The 26,069-nt window shown below is 31.1% G+C and overlaps 2 protein-coding genes across 2 annotated transcripts; one reads left to right on the forward strand and one right to left on the reverse strand.

The window, feature by feature from the left end:
* The first annotated feature begins 634 nt into the window (after positions 1-634).
* LOC116778999 (Golgi phosphoprotein 3 homolog sauron) lies at positions 635-4,921 on the forward strand. Its single transcript, XM_061529904.1, has 5 exons — positions 635-964; positions 1,056-1,203; positions 1,315-1,413; positions 1,703-1,878; positions 3,282-4,921. Exons 1-5 carry the CDS (start codon positions 785-787, stop codon positions 3,528-3,530), a joined length of 852 nt encoding a protein of 283 aa, XP_061385888.1. The 5' UTR covers positions 635-784; the 3' UTR covers positions 3,531-4,921.
* A 729-nt stretch (positions 4,922-5,650) lies between these two features.
* On the reverse strand, positions 5,651-25,043 carry LOC116778394 (C-Maf-inducing protein-like). Its single transcript, XM_032672392.2, has 14 exons — positions 23,988-25,043; positions 17,888-18,118; positions 13,855-13,983; positions 13,224-13,274; positions 12,948-13,019; positions 12,047-12,136; positions 11,296-11,534; positions 10,365-10,583; positions 9,729-9,999; positions 9,556-9,654; positions 9,292-9,447; positions 8,503-8,658; positions 7,979-8,123; positions 5,651-7,644 (listed from the first exon to the last, which is right to left on the reverse strand). The coding sequence occupies exons 1-14, from the start codon at positions 24,612-24,614 to the stop codon at positions 7,520-7,522; spliced, it is 2,610 nt and encodes an 869-aa protein (XP_032528283.2). The 5' UTR covers positions 24,615-25,043; the 3' UTR covers positions 5,651-7,519.
* Between the last annotated feature and the right edge of the window lie 1,026 nt (positions 25,044-26,069).

Raw genomic sequence — 26,069 nt, forward strand, 5'->3', positions numbered from 1 at the left:
CCCGTTCCCACCTTTTCCTGCCATTTCCTTATTCCCATCCCTCCCTTTTTCTCAACAATCAAGATTAGCAACGCATTCATTTCACATAAAACAAATGTTGTTTTATAAAGATTGACTGATTTATAATCAATGTTATGCTTATTTTCTTTTTGATCTTGAACGAAAACAAATAAATAATTAATTAACAACCCACACATATTCTTAATACTAATGTTGGAGATTAGTATAAAGTTCGATAAATATAAAAAAATATTATACAGTCTCCCCTTGTCGCTTGATGCTGGACACTAGATATAAAAATACTTTAATGTATCTAAAGTCTAAATAAGTAATTATCAACTTGACAAAAATAGATATTCTGGTAAAATTTCAAATATTTACAATACTTCCAAATCATCTCCGCAAAGTAAATTATGTATTAATTTGTACATATATAAAAAAAACATTGTAAATAGTAATTGTATTTAAATTCATATCAAGTAACTATAACTTGAAAATTTAGACTGCATAAACATTATAGAAAGTATAATTTAAAGTCTTTCTGTCAAATTAAAGTAATTTTAGATAGTATTTAATTGAAATATGTAAAACGTATTATTTATGTTTACTTTGTATTAAAAGGGAACGGAACGCATTTTACTGTTCGCGGCCATGTTTTTCTTGCTACATACGTCGTGTGGCAAACGTCAACGATTAGTTTACTCAACACTAAAAATTATCTCATCTGCAGTGTAAAATACAATCTTGTTTTGAGTTCTTTGTGGTGATCCAATTTAATGCTAAAATGAATCGCACTGAGGGGCTGGTACAACGAAGGAATGTAGTGAAAGAAAATGATGGCAACAGGGAAAATCATGATATTGACGATAAGAAAAATGATAAAAATTATGATGACGGCGATTCAAAGGAAACTCGTTTAACTCTGATGGAAGAAGTTTTATTATTAGGATTAAAAGACAAAGAGGTAGGAATAGACTTTTTCTTTTAAACAAACGATCACATGCTAATCATGTTTTATAAAAGTTCACAGTCATTAGGTAGTTATACTATTTTAGGGTTACACATCCTTTTGGAATGATTGTATATCTAGCGGTTTACGGGGCTGCATCTTGATTGAACTGGGATTGCGAGGTCGCGTCGAATTAGAAAGAGCTGGTATGAGAAGGAAAGGCTTGTTATCCAGAAAAGTTATAGTTAAATCAGGTATACACTGGACACTACATACTAATGAAACTAGTAGTGCAAACTTTTGTACAAATAATGCATTAAGCTTTTTGTAACATTTACATATTCACTAAGTAAATATGTTTGCAGATTCTCCGACTGGTGATGTGTTGCTTGATGAAGCTTTGAAACACATGAAAGACACTGATCCACCAGAAACAGTGCAGAGCTGGATAGAATATCTCAGTGGTAGGGTACCTTATTATATTAAGTTATCTTTTATTACTAATTATTACTTATTACTTACTATTAATACTTATATTAAACACAACAATATTGCCTGATGTTACCTCTGTATCAATATAATACAGTGTATACTTTATTATTATTTAATATTAAGATGTTGCTGTAAGTTCATTAGCAGTAGGATTAAATTGAAAATGATGGATTAATCCTTGACTTAGATGTCTATTATTAACAACATTATAATCTACCTTTATTTGTGGTAATGGAAATTGTGTTGTTTTTTACAAAATAGGTGAAACATGGAATCCCATGAAGCTGAAATATCAATTAAAGAATGTACGTGAGAGGCTAGCAAAGAATCTTGTTGAGAAAGGTGTCCTTACCACAGAGAAACAAAACTTCCTACTCTTTGATATGACGACCCATCCGTTGACTGACAATGTGGTTAAATGCAGATTAGTAAAGAAGGTTTGTTCAATACCCAGTTTACTTTTATCCTATTGAAAATAGATACACTACTTGTGAAACAATTCACACTAATATGTAATAATTACGTAAAAAAATATTTTATTTAAGTATATTATGCTGCCTGAAGTATCTATATATATTATTAAATCTTATTACCTAAGCATATTCTAGAACACATAACTTCATGTAACTTTCTAAAAATTATTGATTCTAAAATTATATCATAACATCTTATAATGAAATTAAAGTCTTTTGTATAAAAAATTTTTTTGTTTATGACTTTTTGTGTGAGCTGTATTAGTTATGGTTGTATGTTAGTCTCTCAATGTATATGTGGATCCTAAAATTCTATTCAGAGGTCGTGATACTAAGCATGCAAAATCTTTTATTTAAAAGAAATATTATCTGACCTTTTACCTGTTACCTTTTCCAAATTTATGTTATCTATATATATATATAACAACATATAATAACATTTTTGTATGTTTAATGTGTCTTATTATATATTTTTTCTATAGACAAAGTTTGTATTGATATAATTTGGCTGATTTGAATAATGTCTTGGACAAAATACAATTAAGACATTTGTTACATTTAAGCAAATTTATTTTTAAGGATGTTTAATACATTCCATATATATTTGTTGTCGATGATTGCTCATTGGAATGGAATGATAACATTGAGTGCTTTATGTTAATTCACCAAATAAAACTTTATATCCTTTGCCGTTTCAAAATGTACTACATTTAACGTGATAAGAACAATCGAAAACAGAATGAGCCACAACTAGATTGAGTAACATTCAGCTTTACTACTAATGACTCAACTTAAATATTAAAAAACTAATTTTATTTATCAAAGGAATATTTTACATGGAATTATATTAATTTCTTCATAATTTTTCTCATAACAATAATTTTTTCAAACATTTAAACATAACTTTGTCATTATCAATTTACATGTTAAATTACTTTATCAACTTATTCCCACTAATCATATAATAGTTGTGACAAATGTATTTATTTAGTTATCATAAAAATTATTTCACAGATTAAATTATATTTGGAACTGTGTATGAGTCTAACAACTATGATTAATAAATAGTAATTAAATGCAAATTTAAAAAAAAAATTTAACTTTACTGAAAATATATTCAATATTTAATATACAAGATAGATTTAAATATAAAATATTCCTTAATATCATAACCTACTTACTGTAACTAATATTGCAACAGATAATAACAACTTAGATTTGCTATTTTATATATTTAGTGTAGCCAAAGGATTCTGTACCATAGGTGTATAAAAATGATTTTCTAACATGCAATACATTTTATTCTAATAATCCACAGTCCATTAATTACTTTTGCCTTGTAACTGGTTTGAGAAAAAAAATTCCAGGTCCAGGAGGCAGCTCTGCGCCGTTCCATAATCGACGTGGCTCATGCTGATAAGAGGTCATTGGCACTTTTGATGTTGGCCCATTCCGCTGATGTTCTAGAGAACGCTTTTGCCCCACTATCTGATGAAGACTACGAACTGGCCACAAGACGAGTCAGAGCGCTCCTCGATCTAGACTTCGAGGCTGAAGCCATGAGACCTGAATCCTGTGAAATCATGTGGGCTGTGTTCGCTGCCTTCACTAAATAGCACAGTCTCTAAAGCCACAGGGATTAATCATACCAGTGGCAAATCTGTCGTGCGATGAACAGTATGCTATATCATTATTTTTGTGATCAGTATTGATACATTTTGACAAGACAAAATTTGTATGACCCCGCTTTTAGAACGGCACAAAAATCGTTCAGGAATTTCTTAGAGATTATATTGTATGGTGTTGCCAATTCACAAACAAGTTTATAATTTGATGCATGTAAAATTGTAAATTAACGCCAATATGTTCTTATAAGTCTCCTAATGAGTGTGTAGTGTAATTCTAGAAATTTATTAAATCCATGTTATTGGTGTATTACTAGATTTAAAAAAATTTAAAATGGTATATATATTTAACAAGGCATTTGTCAAATGATACTAAATGTATATCTGTATGTAAAACCTGTATATAACATACAATTATCTCAGTCCTTAACTCACAGATAACATGAGGTGGTTTTAAAAATAGATGTTTGGAACATAATTCGAATATAATATATATAAAAGTAATTAATCTTGTAATAGGTATAAATCTTCCATTACAAATTGATAAATTCTTTAAACATGTCAACACCTCTTGTAAAAACTATATCTAGAAATATGATCATTGGTTAATGATAAATGATTAGGAAATTCAATCATTTTATTATAATATTCTTAAATTTACTGTTAGCATTAGAGTCTAGAGATATGTAAAAATATATTGTAAGTTCATTGGGCTTGCCGTATAACATGTAAAATTCTATTTTTTGTAACACTTATCTTAAATATCTTATCTTATTTCGTTTAAACTCCAGTCAAGCTATATGAGCCATGCTTAGTTAACAAACAGTTCAAATAGTTGTAAATTAATTTCCATTTCTAACATATTTCTATAATATTAGGTTACTCTTAATCAATTTCTATGTATTAAAATATCTTGTGCTTAAATCAGCTATTAATACTTACAGGGCATAGACTGATTTAACACATTGAAATGATATTTAATTTGGAATTTTTTTCAAATATTTTAAATATTATTTAGAATTGTATTGCACTGTAAATACTAAAATAGTTGTAAACATTGATAAATTCCATGGAGTGTGATGGCAAGGATAAAAAAATATATGGAAATCGATTATCACCATGAAATGTCTAAATTCAAGGAGCGGTATTTATTGCAATGCTGGTTTATTTGAGACGATGTTGTTAATGTACCATAGGTCGTATTGTTTTGTTTTTATTTTTTAATTTTTATATGTGCGATTCAATCAAGCATTTCAGTCTATGGAGATGCTGGTTTTATAATTTATTAAATTCGATAGTGGCGATTATAAATGTATAAAGTTAATGTTAAGATATGTATCATACACTATTGAAAATTACTCAATATAATATTCCTTAGTAAATGGCATGTTTATTTCTCCAAGTAATTCTATGTAATAAATGATACCTGAGTTTTATTAAGCATGGAAATGTCACTTTATTTTATATTGAAAACCTTATTATATGTAATTGAACCTTGACGCCTCAAAAAAGTTTTTCTACTATTTGAAGATTCTTAAAAGCCATACTCCATACTTCTATACGCATAATTAAGAAATTTGACAAACCTATCAAAGATAAATCCCGGATATTATAGACTTTTATTTAAATAAATTAATCGAAATAACAAAACTAACTACTGATAAGAATTTTTAAACAAAAGAGTACAATAACAATAATTTATAAGCTTGTTGAAAATCGTCTAAGCAAGAAGTAAATTCATTTATTGTTATCATCAAACGAAGGCAACTTTTATTCATTTCGCATTATTCACTTTTATGACTGTACTCAAGAATTGTGTTCACTGACAAGAAAAATAAATTCTCATACACGAAATTAAAAATTATCTCGATTTAGCAATAGCAGTAGAAAGTGCAATTTGAAGCACTAAAACTAAGAGTTAAAAATTTTCCAAGAAGAGATCATTTGCATTATAAAAATCATAGTAAATTTATTAAAAAATCAATTAAATGTTTAAAAAAAAAGTTATTCAAATGATAACTGTCACTATAATCAATAGTGACGTAAACGTTTAGTAAAATACATTGACGTAAGAGACTGACGTGGACGGATGTATAAATTAAACAAGTTCATTATTATTTCTAACTTTTATTACAAATAAAAAACTCTTAAGTCTTTTAACCTCTTTATGTATGTAAATTTTAATAACACTCCTAAAATCTAAAGTGCAATATAATTATTGATAGTCAACATATTGCAAAAGCAAGTTGCGAGACATTAAAATTTCAATTTATTTATTACATCTTAATTAATATTTAAAAGATCAACAATTATTTGGTGTTCATACACTAAAGTTTTACAGATTTAAGAATACACATGTAAGACCTAACCTTATTTAATAAAACTATCACATTATTTCCATCAACACTAATACATCCTGATTCGTCCAAGTGTATATTGTGTAACATACGGATATAACTTTTTACCGGTATATTAGTAAGGAATAAGTGAGATCATATTATAACTGATTTGCCATGTTTTATGTTTGTATACAGTTTCTTATTGAGATTTAGGGCAGTAAAAGGGAATAGTTAAATTGTAAATTACTAGTAATAGATAAACATAATATAATATCAAAGATTTTAGGTCGAACACCACATGTACACTGTTCATTCGCTTCATTCTTCACAGCCATGACGATCTCAACATCTTAATCTAACAATACTTATGATTGAAGCGTATTTCTTATGACCAGAAAATGAATTTGGTGCTGTCTAATTTCAATTAAAATACCACAGGCTTCTCATGACATATTCATTTATGATGTCTGATAAGAATTTACTACACATATAATCATTTTAAAATAATGTAAAAGTACAAAAGTGTGATTCGATAGTCATTTTTCTTTTTATTTTCAATCTAATTGTAACTTATTAATATACCCATCAAAATTACTTTATATGGTATATTTATGATAATATAGAAATTACATGTACTATTAAATAACACCAACAATTAAGTAACTATTAAGGGTAATCACAACAAAAACTGAATACTAACATAGGAAAAATAAGTTTGATTTCTTAAATAAGAATTAATTTGACACAATTTTACGAAATATCGTAAATTTTACAGTTTTCGTTTAAAATTAAAAAGTAACAGAAGTTGCTATGATAATTTAATATTATTGAAATTATAATTGTAAACAACTATAAATGCTTTCAATAGACCTTAATGTACAAAGCAAATCGACAGCACAAATTTACAGAAATAGGAATTACAGTAACTTATGGCAACACATCTAAATTTTTAACATAAACATCATAGCATCATTTACATTTATTACTTAACAAAAAAAAGAAGAATTCGAATTTATCTAATCTTTATAATATACAAAATAATCTTACCATAAAATTGCATTTAATGAGGAATCAATGATAAAAATAATGTCATTTCAATTATCTTATTTATAGTGATGGTTTAGCAATAGTATATTGACAATACTTGCACATTGTAAGCTTCACTTTAAACGATATTCCTCACCCTCATAACTCTCATTTGCAAGGCATACTTTATTTACAAAATAATTTCTATAATTTAAATGCTAAAATAATATACCTATAATCTATATACATGACATTTAAGGACTATATACTATTTTACAATACCCACACCTTCACGTTGGGTTAATTAAGATATTAAAATATCAGGCAGCTCAGTTTCATTTAAATTTAAAATCGTATAGTTTGGAAATAGTTTGACGGAGTCATTGGCTCTTAACATAATCCAAAATTTAACAATTTAATTTATTCTAAACGATCTTAATATAAAGTACATAGAACTTTTGTTTCATGTGATCGGGCTCTAAGAACCGTTGAATTAGAATTAATTTGGTCTGACCCTTGGTGCAAGAGCCAAAAACTGCATATTTCACAATGAGATCCTAAATATCTTTAAGAGTCTGATAGTAGGTTGAGCGCGCTAGGCGCGGGGTCTCGTTGTCACCATGCCTCAGTATACCTGATGTCGTACTCCTGCAAATGTGGTAACCTCTGACGCAGGACTTGAAACGCTTCAGCAGATAACTTGGTGCTGTTCAAATTTAACCTCCGGAGACTGGAGAGACCTGTAATAATAATTAAAACGATAAGCAAGCGATTTGAGAAAAGACGATTGCAGTATAATAATATTATCTATTCGAAGAAAGTTTATTATGTAAAATGTGGGGATTTGTTGGCAGCGTGACGTCAATACTTAAGGTGACGTCATTAACATTTTGAGCTAGGCAGCTACTGAAGGTTTCGTTTTTTATGGATCCTGCAGAATTAATCTGAGTAAACTTGAAACGTATGCTAAAAATTATTTTAAAAGCCGTTCAATAAAAGTCAAGTTCAATAAGAGCCAATCTTCGTTTTTAGATAATTTAACAGTTTTTTTGAAGATAAATTGCCAATAATCACCTGACAAAGCTTCGATTCCTTTATCTGAAACGGGCGTCTCGCATAGATTTAGGACTTGAAGACGAGGAAGATGTTCAGCTATGAGCTGGACGCCACTGTCTCCAAATTGTGTGGCCCACAAATTTAGGTAGCGCAATGACGGCAACTGAAATGGAAGTAAAATATTAGCTATTTCATTGAATCATTAGTTAATCAATCTGCTTGACCCCCTCATATTTTTTTTTTGTGGTAAAAGGACACAGATGACCAAAGGGTCTCTTGATGGTAATTACGATCATCCTTAGATATATCTATGTGTTACAAAAGGTATGTTGTTGCCCTCGTGGCTATTCAGAGTTAGGAAAAAAGATGAAAAAAAAATTCCTATAAAACATTCAATTATCCTATAAAATAAATCTGAGGTTTCATCGATTCCTTAACCTAAAGGGCGGTGCTGTCAAGATCTTATCAAAACGACCACGAGCCCGTTTTATTACGTACAAGAAGAAACATGGATGGCAAAGAATTTGTACCGTATTGATTACCTTAATTAAGTGCTGCGCACATTCACTAGTGACGCTGGTGAAGGCGAGGCTGAGACATTCAAGGTTTCCAAGAGCACCGGCTTCTAGCAGCGCTGCGACATCGGCGTCCGTCGCACGAACAGGCAGCGCTAGACGACGAGGACCGCCCTGAGATTGCTGGAAAGAAAAAACTTCGCTTAGCACTCAGCAGTAACAGGTTCGTTTATGTTACTGTATACGTTATTTATTAATCGAAAATGACTTTGTTTACTTTTGCATAGCATTTGTCTGTGATATAATGAAGAACAATTAGATTTAAGTGCAATGACTCAGACAAAATATATTGGCAGCAATATCCTATAAATATCAAGATATATTTTATACCAAAAAATTAAAGAATTAAAGTTTATTAATTAAACCTATTATGTTATCTCTCTCAAGTCCTTAGGGACCATACATGATATGTATATTGTCTTCCAATAGAGAAATGTAGGTCTAGTTGTCACTATTAAAAAAAGTTTTCTTTCCAAAAAAAAAAAAAATAATAATAATAATAAAACACATATAATGATTCTGATTGATATTATAAACCCATGCGTAGTTGGGAATTACAAAGACAACGTTTTCATAGAAATCTATTAGATACTTTACCAGTGAGTGAATAATTATACATGCGTCAGTCGCCTCCACTAATTAGTTATTTCAAAGACTAACATTAGATAAAAATATCTATTCCTATATATTATAACTAACAACTGATAGTTTATTCAATCACTATTGTTTAATCTTTAACTAGCGTATGAACCTCACCAGCCTTTGCAAGGTTTGTTGTCTTTCGCACAAGTCTTTGTAATACTTTTGTCCTAATTCTGTTCCTTGTAAGGCCGCTATTATTTCCAATTGTGTTTGCTCGCCGGTTGCAACCTCCCATTCCAACATTAGACATAAAGCTTCTAATGCCGCAGGCTAAAAACAATTAATTGGAGGAATAAAATTAATATATTATTCTAATAAAAATAACCTTAAAAGGCTAAGACAAATAATAGCAACATAAATATTGATTTTTTTACTTACGTGTTCAGTGAGAGCAACCATCACGAAATCAGGAACGTGTTTGCTCATCGCTTGTAAGAAACTTTTCCTCTTGCAGCAACAGTTGAGTAGTGATTTCAACTAGAATGTAAAAATAAGAATAAGTTGATCATCTAAACATAAAAGATTAGATAAATAGATGAGAACCAAAGTACCATATCTCCCCAGAGTTTGCACAGCTGTTCTTGTGGCAGCGCCAATATGGGATCAGACGGTGCGCAGGCTCTTAACCAGGAGGGCGGTGATGGGCGGGCGGCACGAGCTGGCGACACGCAGCCATGACAAGCACAGCGAGGGTCCCGTGACAATCGGCCGAGCACAGTGCACAGACGAGCACAGACACGGGGACAGCTCATAGCACTCACACACAGCGGCACAGGCTGGAGTACGCCTCCCACTACCACGAGCCAGTCGTCATATTCACACCTGTTCACATTGCCATAATGTTTAGAGAACTATTATGATACCATTCGGTTTCGAACATATGTAGAAAGCAAGTGTTCGGAGCTACGAAACGTTAAGATTTATGTGAATAATTCAATAATAAGTATTTTATGACTATATAGATTTTTATAAAAGCGTATTAACGTTACCTAAAAAGTAATTAAAACATCTGATTAAATATGAAAAATTCAATTCAAAGGAGTCTAATTCTAACCTAGTTGTACAATTAAAAAACGAAAATTTTTCGAAATAATGTCATTCAGAATGCAGCCGGGGTGAAGATGACCACGAAAACTTGTACCTAGACCTTATAGTTATCCCCCTCCCCCCATAGACTAAAAACATACATGTGTTCGAGGATGTCAGCAAAGCATAGGACTTCATGTTCGCTGTCGTCGCAGACGTGCGGTTTTGGTTTGTCACGGTAGTGATCGTCGATGGCGGCGAGTGACACAGCTGTCAGGTTGGGGGCAGCCCGGGGGTGAGGGCAGAGCGCCCGGCTGCCGTGGGTCACCTCCACGAAACGACGGACCAATTGCTCGCCGGAGTTGTGACAGCTTAAGGCGCTGTAAATGATTCCATTTTAGCTTTGACGGGAAATCTTAATAGAGTCATTGGATGCAGGTTTATGTATAGGGCTCAATGTTTTAAATGGACTTCAAAAAGGAGTCTATGTATTAGATTATTCGATACGTGTGAGTATTGCTTTTTACGTCTTTTTAAATATATCAATTTCATTGATAAGGTTATTTTTGAATGAATGTCACAAATATTCATTAAATATACTAATTTCTTTGTAGATCTTTGGGGAAATCTTTAACTTATTTACTGAAACATTGATTTATGTGAGGTTTTTTTTATTGCTTACTATCCTTATTTAGCATTCTCAGAATTTTCTCAATCAAGTTAATTACTAAATATCTTTAAATAATAATTTTAAAATATTCTCGTACACTTATATGAAAATGCAATAATTAAACTATTGTACGAAAAGCAAAAATAAAGTTTGATCTCGTTTTGTGGCATATTAATTTTCACGTTGTAGAAATCTAATAAAAGATTTTATAACCTAAAACAAAACCTTGTAAAAATTTATTTATTTTGAATCAAAATTTTTGCCGCAAAAGAACACGTACTTCAAGTAAGACGTAACATACAATTAGGTAATGTTTGTCATTATCCTTGACACCGCCATTAATAGCCAATTAAAAACCGTGCTAGAATACAAACGAGTAATTAATATCGTTTCGAGTTTGATCAAGGGCGTCTCAATCGTACCTAATGTAATCTCTGACAAATTGTCTCGCGCTGGGGGCTTTTCCGAAGTCTACGTTTCTTGTAAGGACGCGCCTGACGGGCGGAGCGAGAGCGGGTAAGGGAGCGGCTCGAGGTCTCCGCCTGCAGAGACGAGCTAGCAACGAACAAAGCTCCCCGCTCACACACCTCTCCGCTAGCAGTGGAGCCGCAACGCTAGCCGCCGTTTCCGTCCACTCCTCCCAATCTGAGCTATCTTTGTTCTGTTAACAAATTAAAAAGCATACATATTATTAACAGTTTTAGTTTAAACCAAAACGATATTTAATATTCATAGTTCATAACGTTACTATTATTTAAGAAAATAATATATTCCAAAAATATATTTAAGGTCAGCGCGTTATTTATATAAATATTGACTATTTTTTTAACATAACATAACCTTGTTCATTATTTTATCACCGTTGTTGACGTCATGACAGTAGGTACATTACTTTATTCCTCAATTAGCGGTTAGCGCTCGTTTTCATTATTAACGTATTTTGTTAACGAGTTCATAATTATATTACATATTACTGGGCCACTAAGTAGGTTTAAAAACAATGTTACTTGTCTATGGTTTTGTGATTATGTGCTCTTTAAAATATGTTACTTTGTTAACTTGTTAAATTTATATAAGTATTTTCATAACGAGTGATTGCTATAAAATTATAATTTATCTTTAAATTTATGAAATATATAGTATTAGGTATTGCTTTCCAGTCGAGTTCCTTACTTCTGATAGTAGATCGGTCAGGATTTGAAGAGGTGATCTGGTAACACTTTCGTCTTGTAACGGTGTTGTCATCACGAAATCCACCATATTCTAAAAATAATAATAAAAATTACATATAAATTCTACATATTAAGTGGTAACTTTAAAATTAGATTTAAAGTTAGTATACTATCAATCAGATAGTTCTGAGAATTAATTTAAACCATAGTGCACGTTTCTATTTTAATCTATTTTAATTTCATCATAATTCAATAGCATACAAGTTATTAATACACATAGAATTCTTTTGTTTGTGTACACATCAATTAATAATATTTTTAAACCCTCAACAGTTTATGGTAAATAATAAGAACGACGCACTTGGTGCTTTGCGTAAGCACTGCATACATTTTAAATAATTTAACATAACTAATAAAGGGGCATTACGATACTCTTCAGTGACAAAAGGTTTTTGTTTATTTAATAAATTGTCTCTTATTAAATATCTTTACATATGACTTCAATGATAATTTAAAGAATATTAGAAAACTTTTGAAATAATTACGATATTATTTAATTCATGTTGATAAGGAAGAGGAGTTACACGTTTGTAATATTTAATTTATTTAAATGTGAAGTGATGATAAGAAATTAAAAGATAATATCAGAAGAACAACACGGTTATTGACAAACATTACGGATGTTTAATTTTCAGCATCACAAATAAATTATTATTTGTATATTTAGACAATTTAAACGGCAAGGACTTACAAAACGTGCAGCCTTATAGCACATTTTGTTTTAGATTGCTTAAACACGTTTAATTCGTGCACGTGCCGAATTTGGGAAAGTTTGTGACAAAATTGATTTTTCTTTAAATAAAGAATTGTTTTATAAATTTATAATAGAAACAGCTACCAACCTTAAGCTCTTTGAATACGACTTCTTTCCTTACTGATTTGGTCAAAAAATTTCTGTACCTTATCATGTTTTTCTGAAATGTATAAACAAAAATTAATGTTTTAAATTTTAATTAAACATTGTGTAATTTGGAACCAAATTTAGATCTATATGTTATAAGTTCTTTATAGAAACAGTAACTTATTTTACTGCACTACGGCTATAAGAAAACATCGTAAAGTTATAGTGCAATTAAAATTAAAATTATAAATATTATTATATTATATACAGTACTCACCCTCCAGATTATTGAGTAATACCATTGGTCCCTTGTGTAAGCGTCGTTTGCCTAAAAGGGTTAAATGTACTAATTGTAGATTATTAAATAACAAATATAGGTACACTGACTAAATTAATGGCTAAAGATATAATGAGATGAGATGCTAAGACTTTCGCGAGTATTCATATGAATAAAACGAATATTTTTCGGATTATGATACGCGTATTTTATTATTTTAAATACTACATACTCCCGACGTTAAAGATATTATTAAAAGTGATTGATTGAAGACATGAAATTATTTGTAACAATAATAATTAAAATCGTTAGAGTTGTTATTAAATGACTTTGAAGCCGTATATTTTATTAGTGAGGTTATCATAATCAAAATAATTTGTAGTTTACGAAGGTTATACATTTGGAAGCCACATTCGAAAGTGATTCACGATCTTTTAATTGTAACAGAAACAACAATTGCATAGCTCAAATTCATTCTGACTTTATATGCAAACATTGACTCATAAAAAAAAATGGTAATTATTCAGGAGGAATGAATGAATGTCATTTGCAATAAAATTACCATATTATCTAACCTAACTTTGTTGAACGCGTAATAAAAATTAATTTTAATTAACATTTATTATATTACCTGTAAGAGAAGCGATCCGTGCGGCATGACAATACGCAGGCAGTATTTCCTCGCTTGATCCCATCGAGTGATGCAATAAACCTCCTGCATGCAGCTATACGTCAACGGTCTTTCCAAGAGACCAGAAGGCTGAAACAATTCAATAGAATCCATTCGATTAGCTTGAATATTTAATTCCTATATGTCTAATTGTATTCCTATCCCCTACATACACATGCTATACATATTCCTGATTTTGTTACATATCAATGCCACATATACGTTTGCCATTAGATACCTTCATCGTGTTTTAATCCAATAACTATATGTATATATTAAGTTTCATATCATATGTTCGAATAATTAAAAATGAAACTGGGAAGATTTGGTCTGTTATGTTTTATTAGATTTTAAACGAAATTTACAATTTATAAAAAGATGCTAGTGTAAATATCAAGATACTAAAACAGGTACGTACTATCAAAATTTAAAAACACTAAAACTATTTTTTAAGTTTCCCTAACCCGTTTTAGGTTCGTCTGTCTGCATGTCACCAGTTTTGTTTCTCATGAACCATAAAAGAGTTGAAAATCTCAAAGATCATATTTTTTCGTTGCTGCTATTAGTATCGAAACTAAGTAATAGAATACAGTAAATATTGAGGGGCTTCCCATGAAACAGGATTTTTTGTTGCTTATAAAGATGCAAAACACTTTCACGGTCGTGACAAAGCAAAAAAGTTTTTCGATCGAAAATGAAAAAAATATCTATTCGAGATAGAAATGAATAAATAAAAAAGATTTGATACGATCAAGAGTATCTTTATGATATTTTTTTTATAAAAAAATTAATTACGTGAATGCTCAAAAAAATCCCGTTTACAATCAAAAGGGTCATCGTCCAAGTCACGGTATATGAGAAACCTATGACTCAACACAGATTTTTACCTCATCTTGTAACATACAAAACGTTTTGATCATCTTCAATATCTCAACGGTTTTTGTATTTAGAATAATGTCAGCTTCAACAAAAATTATATACATATACGTTTTTCCCTTTGCAGATTTTTTGTCAATAATTGTTACGTTTCAAAAATTAAATAAAAACTCATCATTGCTTTCGTTAATAAGAATAGAATATAAATTTGTTAGAATCGAAGCCACCATCAATTATTTATTTTATGCTAGCTACATTCTTGTTGGCGTGATTATTTAATGTGGCAATTGTACAGACAAGGGCGCGCAGTGTACGTCTGTAGGTACTCGTCTGACGCGGCGGTGCAATGGCCGGCCGGGCTTTAGGTGCGAGGTTAATCGTGACGTAAGATCATCATCCCATGCATGCTACCTCTCGAGATCCCTCACATTTGCAGTACAGACGTTCGCCTTCGACTCTCATTTACAATACCATGACCTTTTGTGCTACTTTCACGTTGGATGGATGCTCTTAAAATATGCATTTTCAATCTGTTGATTTATCGTGGTATTTGGATTTAAGATTTTTTTTTTGGTGTATGTAATTAAAACAGCGTGACGTCAGTGATATAATAATTCAAGAAAATATAATAATTTTATTACGTTGTTATATACAAGTAACTTCTATATTGTAAAATGTATCACGCATATTTTTTCTCGTTGTGACGTCAAGAAATATATTCGATAAACATGATACAGTACGTTTAGACATGAATAATTTTACAGGAGTTTAGTGTTTGTAAATTGTAAGCGATTTTATTTTAAACTTCAAAGGCGAAAAACTTCTATGTTATTAGAAAAAAACATTTTAACTTACTAGTTAGTTATCATACTACGTGTTCTGTAATATACTTGTGAGTAATGCGTACACGTTTCTAATTTCTCCTGTACATTACCCCTAGGAACCTATGACGCACGAATGTTTCGTTATCTCCACGTAACCTCATTAAAATTCTGATTACAAGCGATAATTCAATTATAAAACCAATCAAATACGCAATACGTGCAACTTTACATACAAATCAAATTTAAATACAAAACAAAACAATGTAACGAACGTACGGGTACATGAAGTTAATGTTTATGTACGTTTATGGTATTGATGACCGCTGTTCTTATTTGAACTTTTTGTTGTTTTTGCTTTAAAATCGGCCTTTCATCGAGTTCGTCATAATCACTTGAAGTTTGTGCTATCATTAGAACAGTTTGGAGACACGTTCTATCTATGGTTATATGCGATGTCACTTGACAACACTACCATTCCGATTAAAATCATCACTCCATCATGGGTGAGAGCCACTTTTGATCTTAAAACACGCGTAAAGAGAAATATTACTGTCATTCGCCATATGAATTATGTAGGACTAGTACAAGATATTTCTCTAATTATAGGGTAAAATACATTGAGTGTTTGTTATCAGTGGGCGGATCCCCGTGTTGCTCTCGTGGCCGGTATCGATCAAATTATATCAATGCGTACTTCAGTTAATGCCAGGGTAAAAAGCGACCAAAACTTCAATGACGCAAAACTCCTTTTAGAAGATTTTGATGTCTCACAAGAGGAAAAATGGAAGGTTTAGAGATACCGATGAACATTCAAGCTAATCGCCTGAGATGAAAGAAAAACGAAAGTTGCAAAATAAACGCTGGTTTGCGTCTTAAATAGAGTTTTCCGATGAACAAAAATGAAATGTATGATAATAAAAATATAGATTCCTTATTTATACCGTGTGGTTCCTTAAAAAGGTGAATAATACAACAACATCAGCAAAACGAACACTGAAAGAAACTATGCTGCAACCGGTAGGTAAGAAATTTAAAATTAACAAAGACATGCTAAGCTATGTATTTTCTTAATAAAAGTTGTGTGTATGGCACCCGTTCCGGATTTTTCCAGGCGTGACAATAACAAGCTATTGAAAAGGCACCTTCAGATTGAACTCGATACAAAACAGGATGAAAATAGACTCACGTGTGCGTGAACTTGATATTTAGGTCCATCTGTTATCCCGTTTTTCTTGAAATAGGTTATAAATTCACAAAAATGTGCAGAGTCTAAAACCCATTCACAAAAAGTATCTTAAGCTACTATATATGAAAACATCGTAAGTTAATCGATAGACATTAGACACTCGGTCGATCGGAGTGAAATCGATTTCCTGTAACGATTATTGTGCTGGAAATTGAAACCACTGTTCCTATCTATAAACGTGAAAATACAGGGTGGCAAATTATTATTATCTATTAATATCGTCTTTAAAGCAGATATGGCTTCTTAACCATATTTAGCAAATAAGTTTACAATTATAACCGAAATTATTTATCAGTGGAGCAATTCTTTATATAAAGAAGAGGTTAATTCATAGGTGTATAAAATTCTAATTAAAGTTTTAAATGTTTCTTTACGAAGTATCACTCTTTGTCAGTCGGGTTTAAAGGTCACAGGTTTGAAACAGATTTATGAGACGAAATACGATCATGATGTAAACGGTACAAGGACCAAAATTATTTTTGTTATAACAAGAATTTATATAATATAATTATTATTAAATATTCAATAAAATTTAATTTTTTATTTAGTTAAAGTTTTACGATGCCTTTCGTTGAATGCAAAAACAAAAACGTTTTAAAACATTATTATTACAAAGATCTGGATAAAAATTTAAATTTCTAATTACTAAAATAATAAACACCAAAGAAAGTCAATAAAATTACTAATTTCTTGTTTTTATTTTTCGCAATATTTAGGCTATTTAAGTAGATTTGGAATTAAATGATAATATTTGTAGGAAAATAACGTAACATGTAATAAGCACGCAAACGCATTTCGGTGATGAGTAATCGGATTGACGTTCGTATATATTTAAACAGCTGTTATAATTACTACAAGCTATTTAAATAATAAATTTCATTGAATATAAATGTTATCTAAGCACTAAAAGCTTTACTCTTAGGTGGAATGTTCCTATAGGACAGTAAACCTATTAAACGAGTACAAATAGCGTTCGGAGCGTCATGCTCGCATTAAAAGATATAAAACCTACGCACAAAATGGTCAGACGAATAACGCCGGTACTTACAGTTTTAGATACAATGTGATATTCTAGTAAACACAGTACGTGTGTTTCCCATTTCCTGAAGAACTTTGCTCCAAGGATCTTGTCGACGACTGTCCTTGTGTGTTGGAAACTGCAGATCCTGAGGGCACCTTCCGTGGCAAGCTTGTAGCGCGGTCCAGGGGGTGGCAATGGGGTGCCCACAGAACCACTCTTCTGTCCACTGTTGTCAGCACAACATTCGGGACTCGAACCCTGGAGACGAGAAACTTCCATTTGAAATAAGATTATATTACCACTTCTATCGCCAACGACTTTTATTATTTCATAATAATTCAACGATTTTATTTATATGTAATGTGTTTTTTATCTCAGTTTACGTATCAATGTTGCTTATACTTTTATTTAACACAAAACTATTGTATTTGCGTCAATCTCCTAATGTATCCAAATAAAATTATCTACCTCAGTATCAGTTTACATTGTGTTATCACTCTATAACTTTTTCAGTCACTAAAACTATATATTTAATAGTAAAAGTAAAGAATTTATAATATTTGATCATAATAGTTACATGTAAGTAACTGTTTCTAAAGCAAGCTAATCCAGAAACTCACTTTTCATTAATGAATGCAATATTTTTATGACATGAAATATAAAAGGTTGATAATCGGATATAAAAAAATATATTACACAATAAGCGCACTTATAGCTATTGAATCAACATACATATAAAGTATGCAGAAACATTAAAAACCACTCACTAAAAGGTATAAATCCGAGTACTCTGCTTTTTATCCTTTCCCGAACATTTTAATATATTCACGGGTACACACTGTATAAAACCGTTTCCAACACATATGGATTAAAAAATTATGCAAGAATCTCTGTTAGATCTAAAAATAAGGTTGCGGAAATAGCATACTGTTTGCCTTACCAGCCTCTCCTAGAGAGGGTATTATGTTTTAGAAATTCCATTTAGACTGCACTTGGGGCTAGTGTATTGGATGTTTGATATTGTGACATAAGCTTACGTATAATAAATTTATATTACATTACTTAATACTGAACATAAATATTGTGTATGCATTTACATTATATAATGTAATTTTTAAAGACAACAAAAACACCATAAAGTTTGTAATTTGTAGCTTCTCTTGGCGCGCCAGCTGTTCCAGACTAAATAACAATATTGCCGATACTGCATAAATTTATATCTATTTATAAAATTCTATTAAGATCAACGAAAACAGAGTGATTTAAATATATTTTTAAGTGGAGATATGGCTTCTTAGTTTGTTTTAGAAGAAAATCGTTACGGAAGTGGAAACTGTCAAAAAATTGTAAGTAACAAAACGGTATTCTCGATGTGATGACCTCATTAGCGTACTTACAGAAATTATGACAGATAACTTTTTTTATAACCTTGGTAATAAAATTAAGACCAGACGTAGATTTTCCTTCATCGCGAGGCAGTAAAATTGAATTGAAAGTTGTAAATTACCGGAACTCGGACCTAATGCACGTTCATATCGTAGGCTGAGGCACAAAATAGAATTACTCATAGCGTTGGTGTGTCACATTGTATTAGAAAGTGAGGAGCTTTATGATACTGTTGTAGCGATATATTTGGCATAGATGACTGTATGTCAAATGTCAGGTTGAACCAAAATAAGGCTTAAATAGAAACTGGAATATTTTAATTATATGTTTCAAACAATAGGCGAAATAAATGATATACTCCCTTTTTTTTGGGACACTTTCTTTCTTCTCTTTTTATGTAATATAAGATTAACGAAGATGAAAAACGTTTTATCTCATAAAGAGATCATATTTTTTGGGTTGATACATGAATCTGTTAAAAAATTAATAAGACTTTTTTTGGAAACACCTAATCTATTATTAATCAAAGTACTTACGTCTGTTAGTTCCAAAGTTTATTTTTTTACTACTATAATTATTTTGGACATCATTTACACATGGAGAAACCTACGTGTAAAATGTTATTTCTAAAACAAATTTTTAAATGAAAAATCATTTTTTTTTTCATTAACAGCAACTTTGATTATGTATTATCATCGTGTGTAATTTTAGATTGGTGTTTGTCCGTCATTCGAAGTTCACAGATCAGCCTCTTATCTAATAGCACTTTAGAATTTGGATTGATCGATTTTTATTTATTTCATAACAGGGAAACGAATAATACGACTAAATAAAAAGTGTATAATTATGGGAGCCTTTGTATCTTACTAACTTACTTCGTAAGTTATTCAGTTTTTAATCAGGTAAATCCTTATCCATCGCAAACATATTTTCATTCATCTTTTCATTTAGCTAACATTGTTTGCATGAAAGACATTATTTAAAGAGGCCTGGTAGTTGCAACTTTTATCTATATTTAGGTCTGCTGGATGGAAGGAGCATAAAACCATAAAGTAAAAGATTAGTCGGTAATATCACAGACATTGCACCGAAGAACTACTGGATTATTAGCTTATACAAACGTAAATGGAAACAAAGAGGAAGTTTTCGCGTTCAAAGAACGCGGATGAGACAAGAATTTTTATTATATCATATAAAAAATATCAATACTAATTGTTTAAGAGGTAGAGCTTTAAGCGAAATAAAAAAAAAACACATTAATATATTTATAAAAATTATTGCTAATTATTAAAAAAAATAATAGAAAAAAGCACTTACTAGAGCAGAACAAAACACAGTGTAATTAGTTAATCAGTGTGGCTATATGAAAGTTAGGTGTGGCTGTGTTTATCCGAAATGAAATTGACATAAACGCTTACTGCACACAACAACACGCGAACAAAATGTCTGATCTGACGTCAATTGAGACCTTGTACTTCAAGTTCATAAGCAGATATTTTATTAGATAAATAATAAAACTAGTGTCCAATTAAGTCTAAGGGTTTTACCGAAAGGGGTTAAACGGTCGAGACATTATACAGGAAAATGTTACGACTATAAAATCTATACATCGTTTACATTACAGTTTTCCTCGAAACTTTAAAGACAATTACTAATAATTGTCAAGAATGACATATTTGGGCCTTCGTAAATCATAAACCTAACATGTGAAATATTTTCGAAAAACGTAAACATTTACTTAACGACAGCTTATTTAGTCTGTAAAAAAATTATGTGTGTGTTCATTTTAATGATACTGTTAAAAATTCGACACTGCTAGCAAGCTTCAAACATAAATATTTTATTTCATTTTGCACGGCTCGGGTACACAATTACGTAACGGTCCTAGAAATCTAGTTTTTATTCAGTGAAAATGAGGCCATCCTAAAAACTTTGAAGCTAAATAAAAGCTATAGTTATATATAAATAGTTTTTATATATAAATTTCCGTAAACATAGACGTATATATACATTTATAGTATGGCTGAACATTATTTCTGACAATTTACTCAAGCATTTTAGACCTGATTTGGACTAGAATATGAATTTTCTTGATTTGCAAAATATCATATTATATTGATATATTTATATAGACTTTTGTCTATGATAATCTCCTATAAACACTTTAATATCTATAGTTTTTTAATCTACTCATACTGGTACAAAATGTGATACAAAAAATACACATAGGAAATCTTCCTATGGATTTCATTATAAACGCTCCACTGCCTTCGTCACATTGTTGTACCTCTCAATTGTTTAAGTTAAATATAACTATGGTCCAATATGATTATCGTCAACTGTATTTATAAATACAAGTATAAGATAGAAAAAAAAACCTACCGCATTTCGTATATGCTTCGTTAGATTTAAATTCATTGCTAACATTAATTAAACATATAGGAAGTATAATTGTTGAATATAATAACCGTTATGAAGAAGAAATCATAAATTTAATATTAATATTTATCAATGTTAAGTCATACGTAAACAAAAAATTACCTAAATGCTGCATACAAACAAAAGGGTAAACCTTTTTCTTTAAGTAGTACATTTACAGTACAAAGCGTGGCAGGGCAGGTCACGCCACGGGTCACTATACTTGCGACCCACATTCTACTCTTCCTGCTGATGACGTAGATTCTAAAATTTGGGTCATGAGAACGTGAGGTACGAACCTCTCTGCCATCGACCCGTACAGCTTATCAAACTGAAATCAAGTCCTTCAGAAAATAGAAACTAGCTGACGCAAATCTGACGATAAAATTGTTCCATATATTAAGTTTATCAGATCCGATGGACGGCCGATACCAATAATCAAAGTCAACAGCAAAGTTTCACTGGAAGGGCGTTTTTGTTTAGTACAACTACGTTTTTCTTGGGATGTATTGAATATAACATTATGATTGCGTTACGTTTGTACGTTCATACGTCTAACAAAAAATATGATAGACGAAGGCCGTGAACATTGGTTGAGGAAATAACAGATTATTTTGTTTTAATACAAATTTTATATTGACCGATACCAAGGATGGCATCTTTAATATTTGTGATACATAAATACTAAATTCGTTTATATTTGGTTTCTTGTCGACAATTGGATATATAATTTACTTGTGAATCAAATGTTACGAACCCGGTATATATGGAAGGCACATGAAGGAAAATGATACGAAATTAAATCACGCGAAAGGTATATTGAGTGAAAAGTAAAAATGTTTCAATATAATGTAAAGAAAAATATAATCCAATCAGCTGAGCCGTGAAAGTGGAAACGGTTCTGAGCGTTCGTGTGGAACCAATCAATCAACATTCCGCGGACCACGTGGGTGACATGATGTGAACGCATGCATCATTCAGACTAATCAACGGGTCCAACATTGTTATGTCTGCAATCTTCGTGCACTCAGTCCATTTATAGGTATTCATGTAAACAGCTGCTTCCATATTATATAATGATTATTTTGATAATTTTATTTTTAATAGTAACATTTTCATTAAAATCTCATGATCAGATTGAAAGGCTTAACCGTGACTTTCTCCCCTATTGAGGTTTCTAATATTCAACATGAGTATATTTAAATTTAAATTTAACTCGTTTCAATGTAACAAAGAATATTTTCAATTTTGCCACTAAGTAAAATTTTCGTTTAGACAGTTAAAAATAACCAACATTTATGAAATCATTAAACTTACGAGAGCCAGAGCATTGAATTTAACTCTTATGTATTCGGTAGTACTGATGATAAATTTTAAGCAGTAACCGGCAACGTGCTGACGTCAAGAAACTTGATTTATTCGATAAATATTCTGAGGCTCTTCAGCTGCGAATAAAACTGTCGATAATAAACATATTAAAGTTGATTTTGCCAGCAAACATTTCAACAATACAATGTTTTCTTTATATAATCTTAGAGTTAGTTTGTAACACCAAACTGTAGTTGACTGATTTGTAAATAGTTGACAATATTCTCATCTTCTGGTAAGTTATCATTGACGTATAGACAGCATTGGATAACCTCCTACAATAAACGGAAAATACGTGGTGTTTTGTTTCCGCGCTAATTTTTAATTTGTTTAAAGAACATTTTATGACGTTATTTAAATTTGGAATAATGTTCAGAAACCATTAAGATTTGCGGTTAACCGTATTTACGTCATTAAAAATATAGGTACGCTTCATATTTCATAACTCAATATCAATGAATAACAAATGTTAAATCGATGTATAAAATAAAAATATTTTTTGTATTATATCACAGATAAGAAAGGCAAGGCAAATGAATGTATTATTTATTGTAATAATACAACTTCACAAAAAATTATATCTTTCATAGTGCATATTTGACATCTTTACACGATAATACCTTGAAATCTTATCAGACAAAGGTTGACAGACATAAGTACTTATGTGTATTTCTTTCTATGAGTATACTTGTGTGTGGCCTACGCGTAATGTTTGCTTTTTTTACACTAAAAAGAAACATCATAGAGTGTTACACGCGCAGCGCTGCTATTCACGCAGATGATTGATTGACGAACGTTGATGATGACATTAAAATAGGACATCGATACCGGCTATTGATTAGAAATATATTATTTCATACTGCATTTTTCAAAAACTGTATTATTGTAAACTAAAGTCGTAATATTATACTAATATTTAAATGACTGATAAGCAACTAACTAATTGTTGACTTACGAAATATTCTGATGAACTCTGATCTGCTAGTGAAGGTGTAAGCAGACAACCCGGCGATGGTGGAGCAGTCGCGGCTGGAGGTGGAGGCGCCAGAGACAGCAATTCCCCAGCTGAGGCTGACATATTACTTGCTGCTGCTAAACTCCGCAAACGGTCGGCCAGATCTGTATGACTATTAACTGTTTTTACTCCACCGTTACAACCCTCTTTTGTATTTAAATTATTAATAATTCGCGGACGACGAAGTTTTCTGGACGCCGCTCGCCATCGTCTAAGTCGGCATGCAGCATTATTAAGTACTTCGTCTGTTTCATAACTTTGTGTCGGCTCATCATCGGATTGTGCAGCTTCTTCATTATCAACGACTTCATCGATATAAGGCAGTTTCTGCTCAATGTTGGATGGAGAGGGCTCTTCTTCGTCCAAAACAGTATTTGACGGTCCCAAAAAATCTCTTAATGCAAAGGCTAGCTTCTGATCATCGTTAAGGCCTTCTGGCACTCCGTTGCTTACTACGTCGTTGGCGACATACTTGACTTCTTTCTTTTCCTCTTTTGAATCAATCTTATAGAGGCAATTTTCATTGGAATTAAGATCAACGTTTATTTCTTGATTGAACGAAGGCATTATCGTAATTGTATTTGTAAAATTTCAAATATTCAATATAAATTCTGTTACAAAAAAATTATATTCAATTTCGACAGTGACCAGCATTGAATACATAATGTTTATAAACTATGTTTCTAAATATTTGATGAATAAAACTTTTAAAGATTTCCACATTTTATCAGCATATGATAAACCATCAAATTCAGTTAGACAGATCAGTCGTAACGCCTGAATATATGAATTTCATTGGTTGGCTCTCATTTTAATTCACTATAGAAGCACTGCACTAACTAATACTAAAACTAAACATGTGTGAAAATATATTACTCGAATTGATCATTACCCGCAGAATTTACTACGGTTTTTATGCGTCAAAACGTACCACAATTCGCCTCTAGTTACTGAGGCAGTGTGCGCAAACCGAGCCCAACTGGCTAACACTGTCATTGGTCTATACATACATATATATGTCTTTCTCGTTCGTATTGACGTTCACTTAGCATGCGCGATTGCGGTATCAGAGAACAGCGCCCTCTGAGCTATATTACCTTTAACTATATTTAACCACATACGTCGTAACTGTACTACTAGCACCATCTATGCAAATGTTTACAAAACTGTTGTGCGACACAAGCTCGGATAACTCATACAAGTACGATGAACCAGCGTAAGGGGGACTAGATTTGGGGCTATATTTTTACCTTTATATGTAACTTTATACCGCTATACATTTATACCGCTTACTAAACAGATTTTTTTCGGAGTGGTTACAACATTTTTAGTTTGAGTGGTACAAATACCTAGTATAATAAAATATTAATAAATTTATGCGATGAAATGAAAATATCTGTCCTTTCTATTTATTTCTTTGGAAAAAGGAGGAATGATAGTTGTAGAAATAGTGAAATGTTTTTTTTATCACTCAATATATTTCTGACTCAATATATTTCTAAATAAGACCCTTCTTGTCAAGGTCATTTGATGATAGATGACGTCTGTGTCATAGTGGATAATTTACTATAGAAATGCTTACATCTATAATAAAAATTAAATTAAAGGTATTTTTAGCTGTACTAAAAGAATTTAGCTTTAAATCATTACCAATAAATACCTTTTTATTTTAATTATATTGTCATAATATATGACAATTACATTCTTTTCAAATATGGACCCCTGTACTCGTTTGTCTCGTAGTTTATACCGATTGTTGCCTTCGACTGCATTCTATGTGGATGTTACTTTATTTAAATAATTTACTTTTGTTGTATTTTGTAACAATGCAAATAGTTATTATTTATGACTCACATAAAACTACTCGACATGGTTTCATGATTTGGCGTGAAATCGACAATTCTTACGTAATATAATTTTTGGATGTATAAAAAGAGTCAGAAAGAAATATATAAACTTTTCCGTGGCTTCTTTATTTTTGTTTATGTATTTACACAAACCATTTTTTATAAAAACCTTATG

This window comes from Danaus plexippus, chromosome 6, assembly GCF_018135715.1.
Source record: "Danaus plexippus chromosome 6, MEX_DaPlex, whole genome shotgun sequence".
Classification (NCBI taxonomy): domain Eukaryota; kingdom Metazoa; phylum Arthropoda; class Insecta; order Lepidoptera; family Nymphalidae; genus Danaus; species Danaus plexippus.

What these genes read in the sequence shown, in the direction of transcription:
- LOC116778999 (XM_061529904.1), top strand. Translation starts at nt 785, where the DNA reads ATGAATCGCACTGAGGGGCTGGTACAACGAAGGAATGTAGTGAAAGAA. An exon ending in AAAAGTTATAGTTAAATCAG is followed by an intron (nt 1,204 to 1,314) that starts GTATACACTGGA and finishes ATATGTTTGCAG; the next exon opens with ATTCTCCGACTGGTGATGTG. An exon ending in AATGCAGATTAGTAAAGAAG is followed by an intron (nt 1,879 to 3,281) that starts GTTTGTTCAATA and finishes AAAAAATTCCAG; the next exon opens with GTCCAGGAGGCAGCTCTGCG.
- LOC116778394 (XM_032672392.2), bottom strand. Translation starts at nt 24,614, where the DNA reads ATGCCTTCGTTCAATCAAGAAATAAACGTTGATCTTAATTCCAATGAA. An exon ending in ATCACATTGTATCTAAAACT is followed by an intron (nt 13,984 to 17,887) that starts GTAAGTACCGGC and finishes GAATTGTTTCAG; the next exon opens with CCTTCTGGTCTCTTGGAAAG. An exon ending in ACGGATCGCTTCTCTTACAG is followed by an intron (nt 13,275 to 13,854) that starts GTAATATAATAA and finishes TAACCCTTTTAG; the next exon opens with GCAAACGACGCTTACACAAG.